At 37.2% G+C, this 7,036-nt stretch overlaps 1 protein-coding gene across 1 annotated transcript in view; it reads right to left on the bottom strand.

Annotated features, from left to right (window-relative positions):
• Nucleotides 1–7,036, bottom strand: part of Thoc2 (THO complex 2) — a 110,854-nt gene that overhangs the window by 21,792 nt on the left and 82,026 nt on the right. Inside the window, exons 21-23 of the mRNA XM_048797105.1 lie at nt 2,957–3,256; nt 1,618–1,759; nt 1,003–1,160 (exon numbers count right to left, since the gene is read on the bottom strand). Coding sequence (XP_048653062.1) covers nt 1,003–1,160; nt 1,618–1,759; nt 2,957–3,256 — 600 coding nt within the window. The remainder of the gene's footprint in view (nt 1–1,002; nt 1,161–1,617; nt 1,760–2,956; nt 3,257–7,036) is intronic.

The raw sequence follows: 7,036 nt of genomic DNA, 5'->3' as shown, positions 1-7,036 counted from the left end.
AAAAAAAATGTGGCATTTATAAACCATGGAGTATTACGCAGCACTAAAAAATGACAAAATCATGGAATTTGCAGGGAAATGGATGGCACTAGAGCAGATTATGCTTAGTGAAGCTAGCCAATCCCTAAAAAACAAATACCAAATGTCTTCTTTGATATAATGAGAGCAACTAAGAACAGAGCAGGGAAGAAGAGCAGGAAGAAAAGATTAACATTAAACAGAGACATGAGGTGGGAGGGAAAGGGAGAGAAAAGGGAAATTGCATGGTAATGGAGGGAGACCATGATTTGATATCTAGCTCCTCATTGTTATACAAAATTACATATAAGAGGTTGTGAGGGGAATAGGAAAATAATCAAGGAGAGAAATGAATTACAGTACACGGGGTAGAGAGAGAAGATGGGAGGGGAGGGGAGGGGGGATAGTAGAGGATAGGAAAGGTAGCAGAATACAACAGTTACTAATAGGGCATTATGTAAAAATGTGGATATGTAACCGATGTGATTCTGCAATCTGTATTTGGGGTAAAATTGGGAGTTCATAACCAACTTGAATCTAATATATGAAATATGATATGTCAAGAGCTTTGTAATGTTTTGAACAACTAATAAAAAATAAATAAAAAAAGAGAAGTGAAGAATGGAGAAGAATCCTGTCTATGATGATAAGACATAAATTCAAATGATGATTTAATAGCTTAATCTTGAATGCTGTTACATACAGTTATTACTCAAAGTGCTTTTTACGTGTAGTGATTCATTTAATCATCACAACAATCTCATGAAGCAAGTGCTTTTGTCCCATCTTACAGATAAGAAAACTGAGGCACAGAGAAGTTAAATAACTTGTCAAAGATCAGACTGCTAGAAAGTAGTAGAGCTAGGATTCAAGTTCAGCCACTTGGCTCTTGAGTTCATGCTTTTAACCAAACACACAATACCTCTATAATGTTTTAGCTATCTTTGTGTGAGACTTTTTAAAGTTGCAATAGAAAGAACTTACTCGATCATAGCAAAGAAGTGTGGAAAAATTTGGAGTTTTCTGTTGATGTACCAATTCAACAAAACGAGCACAGTAAACAGCATCAATTGCTGAAAAAATACATCGAGGAAATATACACAGCTGTAGAAATTTTGTGATGGTCTCATTTTTGGTAGATTCTAAAAATAAGGGAAGAATATATTAAGTGGTAAATTTCTTCCTCAAGTGCCTCAAGGCCACTAAATATGACAACATATTAACTTTAGTGTAGAGAATGCTACAAAACCACAAACTATTTATAGTTTGTAACCAAAAGGTCATGCCTGGGATAAGACTATCATTTTTATTCAATGTGTACATATTCTATCTACCATTTTCCCAGAAATATGATTTTTATACAGAAAAGTTGAATGATAAGCTGCCAATATTATAGTTATGAGTTAATTAATTTCACTTCAAACTAAATCAGTTCCTTCAGTGGAAATGTGAAGTTGATTCTGCATTAATGAATAACCAAAGAATGGGATAGTGAATACTGAGTTGAAATACAAATACACTTCAACACCTCCAAAGTTATAAAGGTTTGTTTTTGCAATTTAGCAGTAGCAGGGATATGTAATATTTCCAACAACTTACTTGCTAAAAGCCAGTTGTCCTTTTCCAATTTCAGTCTCTGTAGAACTCTCTGTACATGTTCCATCTGTTTCTTTTCTTCTTCAAGAAGTTTGTCCTGAAGAGCAGTACAACGCTCCTTCTCTTTTTTCTTTTTATTTGGAGGCTACAAAGTACAAGTTAGATACTTTCTAACTATATGCACATTACCCTCCCTTTTTAATTAAAAAATTTAACAGCTAAATGTTGACACTTTGTAATAATTTCAATACAGATGTACAGTAGATTCACTTGGATGTGTTACTTTCACCTCCATTTCATCACATCCAGAACAGTGTCACAGAGTCTTAGCACACCAGGCCACCTTCCTTAACAATGATAAATTCCATCTGGGGCATGCATGGAGTCATCTTTGACTCTTCCTTCTTTATTAATATATCCCAATTATTTGCAGTATCCCACTATCGTGACCGTGGTCAGTGGTCTCTCTCTCATAATGAATTACCCAGAAAAGTCACCTAGGGTCTCTAGCCTAATGTATGCTCCTTTCTTATCAAAAGTATCCTTAATACTGCTGTCATAACCTTTTTAAAGTACCATTTTTAATGATTATTACTTCCCTGCTTAGCTAAAGCAGCTCTCAATTTCATCTATTTTTATTTTTTATTTTTGGTGGTGCTGGGGATTGAACTCAGGGCCCTGTGCATGTGAGGCAAGCACTCTATCATCTGAGCTATATCCCCAGCCCCCTCAATTTCATCTATTTTTCTATCTTTCAATGCCTTATATAATCTGGCACCATCCTTACTATATAAATTTATCACTATGCTATTTCTTCGTTTACTCGAACACTATAGAGTGGTGTCCCTTTTACCTCCATATTTCCAAGGCCTGCCTGACTCTAGACTCAGCTCTTCAAGAAAGTCTTCTCTAAAGAGTTCCCCTTCTGGAAAGTCCTACTGTTCTTGCAATTGGAGTCACATAGGTCACTTTCAGTTACCAGCACAGCCTTCAGAAGAAAAGCAAACTCAACTGCATTTTTTTTCTTAAATACTTTTCTAGTTGTCAAAGGACCTTTTTAAAAAAAAGCTGAGAATCGATCCCAGTTCCCACCACATGCCAGGCAAGCGCTCTTCCACTAAGCCACAACCCAGCCTCCTCAACTGCTTTTTGATTAATCATAATTTCCATCCATTCACCAAGCCTCTGCCCCACCAATTAAGAGGTTACCATTAAACCCACTCAAGAAAATATTATTCAGCAACAAGAGCTTCAAGAATCCCGAGCTAAAACAAAATATGGAATAACACTGAATTAATTACCATAAAGTTATTGCACTTGAGTTGCTAGAACAAAAACATACCATCTCCTGATTGTCATCAATTGCTTTCATCTGGACTTTAAGTTTATTGACTTCTCGTTCATAGCTGGTATGTGGAACAGCAAGGTCATACATTGTCAATGACCAGAATGTGGCATAGAATTGTGGGCTGATGTCATCCCAGACTTTGGAAACATGTAAGGAGACCACTGCTTCATGGACAGGAGCCATCACCATCTCACATGACGTAATGTACTTATGAACTTTATGCTGCTGTTTACTTCCCTTTTCTGATTTTTTAAGTTCATCATACTTTGACTGGAGATAAAAAGTAAAAAAAAAAATTCATACACACACAACACAATTTATAGCTTTGACTTTCATGATATAAAAACTTGTATTCCCTTTTAAAGAATCAAGATGACCATCTTAAAACTGTTATGGAAATTCTAGTTCCTGAACATTAACATAAGATAAATCATCCCTGGAAGCTGTTCCAATCTTTAGTCTCATGTTCTGAGTTTTTCAGGAGATTTAATAAAAGCTGATCTTCTGAGTGAGTGAACAAGATATATGTACCCCCAACCATTCTCCCCACCCTACTCCATCTTATTCCTCTATCAGGGACGGAACATGCAGGGCTTCCAGTCCTCCTTTTGAGATGTTTGACAGTACCAAGAGGAGGGTTGTAACATTAGTGAAGAAGTACAATGGAACTAGTAACAGCCAACCAAAGATATAACGTAGTATCACTGCACACAGTTTCCACCAACTATTACAATTTGTCAATTAATAAGATGGATCAACTCTAGGAAGTTGAGAAAATTTCTTTAAGACTGCTAAAGTAGGGTGACCATCTGTCCTGGTTTGCCAGGGATCTAAAGGTTTACCCAGATGCAAGACTTTAGTGCTAAAACTGGGAAAGTTCAAGGCAAACCGGGACCAGCTGGTTACTCTACTGCTAAGCCAAATAAATTTTTCTATAATTAGCTATGGTATATTGAAGTTTAAAGCATGTGATAACTAATGTTATTGCTTCTTTGGCCTGACTAATATATGCTAACTTGGAAGAAAGTCAGAGGAAGGGCCATCCTCTTATCTATATGAGAAAAAAATCTGTTAGTATAAGATGGACTCTGTATTAGTCCATAGAGGAAATGTAAAAAAGAAAAGTAATACAGAGTAGAATTGTTATTATCTCATGTCCATCAGTCTCTTTAGGATAAAAGAGCTCTCACCAGGAAAATTACACTTGGATTAGGCATCGTCCTTAAAGTGTTAGGAAAGAACTTAAGTCTTTCAGTTTGTGCTAAACATGTAACCCAAAAATAGATGCAGAGGTCAAAGGTTCTATACCAGTTCTGTACTAATAGGCAAGAGGTTCAACTCCTTACAGTCTAGGTGCCTTACTTCCTAAGTGCTTTGGATGCTGCTCTACCCCTAGGTTCAATGAACTAAAAGCATAACAAGTCCTTAGTACTGTTCTAGAAGTTGGAAGACTTATCTCCTGTTATCTCCATGTTAGAGAACATGATGACAGTGAGAATATACAAGTGACAAAGCTACAAAGAAAACTAGTTATGAGTGTAAGTCTCAATTACATTAGAGACCTGAGAGAATAGCAACCGGGGAACACAGGGTTTTTAAATTTATAAAGTGGATCTTATTGAAGGTAACTAATATGAATCTAGATGAGCAGAATGACACCTGCTAAGGTCTAACAAAACACAGGATAAAACAGTGCTGAAACTACATGCATTGGATAACATAGCTAACTAATTTGAGAAAGACTTAGAACATGCACTGGGGCAAAGCTTTTCCTTCAAACCTGTGTCTCAATATGTTTCAACAATTAAAAGTAGAAAGTATGCTACAGGTATGAGAGGGCTATTTGATAACCCCAGTCTCCCCAGTCCTCTGTTTCTGAACCTGTGACTTCTATGGCTAGGCCTCCTCCTAATCCCTATCTAGTTCGAAAAATAAGCTCGATCAGAAAAAACAGTGGTACTTCATATTTACCTAGGATGACTATTTCTTGGTCTAGTTAAACTAACTAGCACTTGAAGCTCATATCTTCAGTAGAAAGAAGAATCAAACAGTTTTCTACATCACAAGTCACCTGGGAAACAAGATGTATGGAATAGAACTGGTAACAAATCAAAATATACTGTACTTCTGACTACTATTCAAAAAGCTCTTTACTTATTGGCCTAAAAATCTGAGCAGTATTTGGTTGAATTATTCTCAAGAGAGACTTGTAATCACCAATTTATGGAAGGAACCCAACAATCCTCTAATATTCATGCACTTTCCTTCTTTCATGAAAGGCTCTTCAAAAGAAGGAGTTCACCTAAAATACAAAAGTAAGGATCCCCAGGGCAGTATGGATGACCACCCAGTGCAACCTATGTTGCTGAGGAACTCCCTTTTCAGAGAGGGGCATGAAAAAGAAGTTCTCTCTGCATGGACTATATAACCAACTTCATATACTTTTGTTTTTCTCCTTAGCCCTGAGAAGGAAATTCCACTTCTTTGATTTTCTGTCTCTTAAAAAACACAGAAACAATATTTTACATGGGCCAGTAAATAGGTAAGTAGTTACTGGTATGAATGACCTGCTCCATTTTCTGACCAGAAAAAATTCAGACAACCAGGTGATCCTGTTTGCCAAGGTTCATTATCACCAATTAGTGTGTTCACTTCTCAGTACAGGACAAGTCAGAATTTCTGAGATTAAGCAATTCTCCCATCTCAGATCTTCAAGAAATCAGATCCCTTGTTTCTATAGCTGAGACACATCTACCGTGAGGTAGAGCAACAATTTAAGACATAACTACAGAAAGACAGCATATAATTATTTGGATTGAGAGATTCTAAAGGGGAAGAAGAGGCCTAACCCTACTCCCTGATCCTAGTTTTCTCACTAGAGTGTAGAGGACAGAAAGCACTGCATGATGCTAATAAAGTAACATTTAGTTAGTTATTAGAGGGAAGTGAAAAACTGCAGCAGTTGATACATAAACACTAACAGTGAATGGTCAATTAAACGATCAGTTGAACCTCACATTTCTCAGCACCTTTTTTGCATACCTCTACTACACAGCTCTGTGTCCCTACTGGAAAAAAAAAGAAGGAATCTTAGTTTAAGAGAAAGGAACAAGATCTTCCCCAAAATCCTAAGTGAAATTTCTATATAGTACAGATTTTAAAACAACAAATAAAGAAAAAGGCCAGAATCCATGTCTACAGAAAAAATGAAGGATATGCTGGGGGTTCCATAAATTGACAAGGCACTAAGGGGGGAATGAAAAGTAGGTTCCCATTAGAGGTCATGCTTTGCAGGGACCAGTACAGGTGACAGTTGAGGAAGGGCTATCAACTCTGCCCCATATCTTCACTGGAATTCCAATATAGTCACTACTGGGATGCCATGCTTGGGAAGTTTTCAGCTTATTTTTTTGGTGTGTGTTGTGGGGTGCTGCCAGGGATTTAAAACTCAGGGGCGGGCTGGGGATGTGGCTCAAGCGGTAGCGCGCTCGCGTGGCATGCGTGCAGGTTCGATCCTCAGCACCACATACAAAAAAAAGATGTTGTGTCCGCCGATAACTGGAAAATTAATATTAAAAAAATTCTCACTCTCTCTGAAAGAAAGAAAAGAAAAGAAAAGAAAGAAAAGAAAAGAAAGGAAAGGAAAAGAAAAGAAAAGAAAAGAAAGCAAGCAAGCAAGCTAGCTAGCTCAGGGGCACTCAACCCCTGAGCCACATCCCCAGCCCTTTTACGTATTTTATTTAGACTCAGGGTCTGACTTGCTTAAAGTCTCACTTTTGCTGAGGCTGGCTCTGAACTCAAGATCCTCCAGTCTCAGCCCCCACACCACTGGGATTACAGGCCTGTACCACCATGCTGGGCGGGCTTTGGCTTATTTTGAGGCAGGTTTTTTAATGGTTTCATTTAAATGGAAATAAGAAAATAACCATAAATACACCTTTCCTAGAAGCTAAACAAAAGAAAAGGGCAATAATTTTTAGGCATTGGTTGTTAATTCTTCTTCCTTTCTAAGCATTATGGGTAATAGTCATCTGACAGGAATATTCTGAAAAAAAAAAAAAAAAAAAAAAAAAA

Source organism: Marmota marmota, unplaced genomic scaffold, assembly GCF_001458135.2.
Source record: "Marmota marmota marmota unplaced genomic scaffold, marMar, whole genome shotgun sequence".
NCBI lineage: Eukaryota > Metazoa > Chordata > Mammalia > Rodentia > Sciuridae > Marmota > Marmota marmota.
This window is presented reverse-complemented; position numbering and strand designations above follow the sequence as displayed.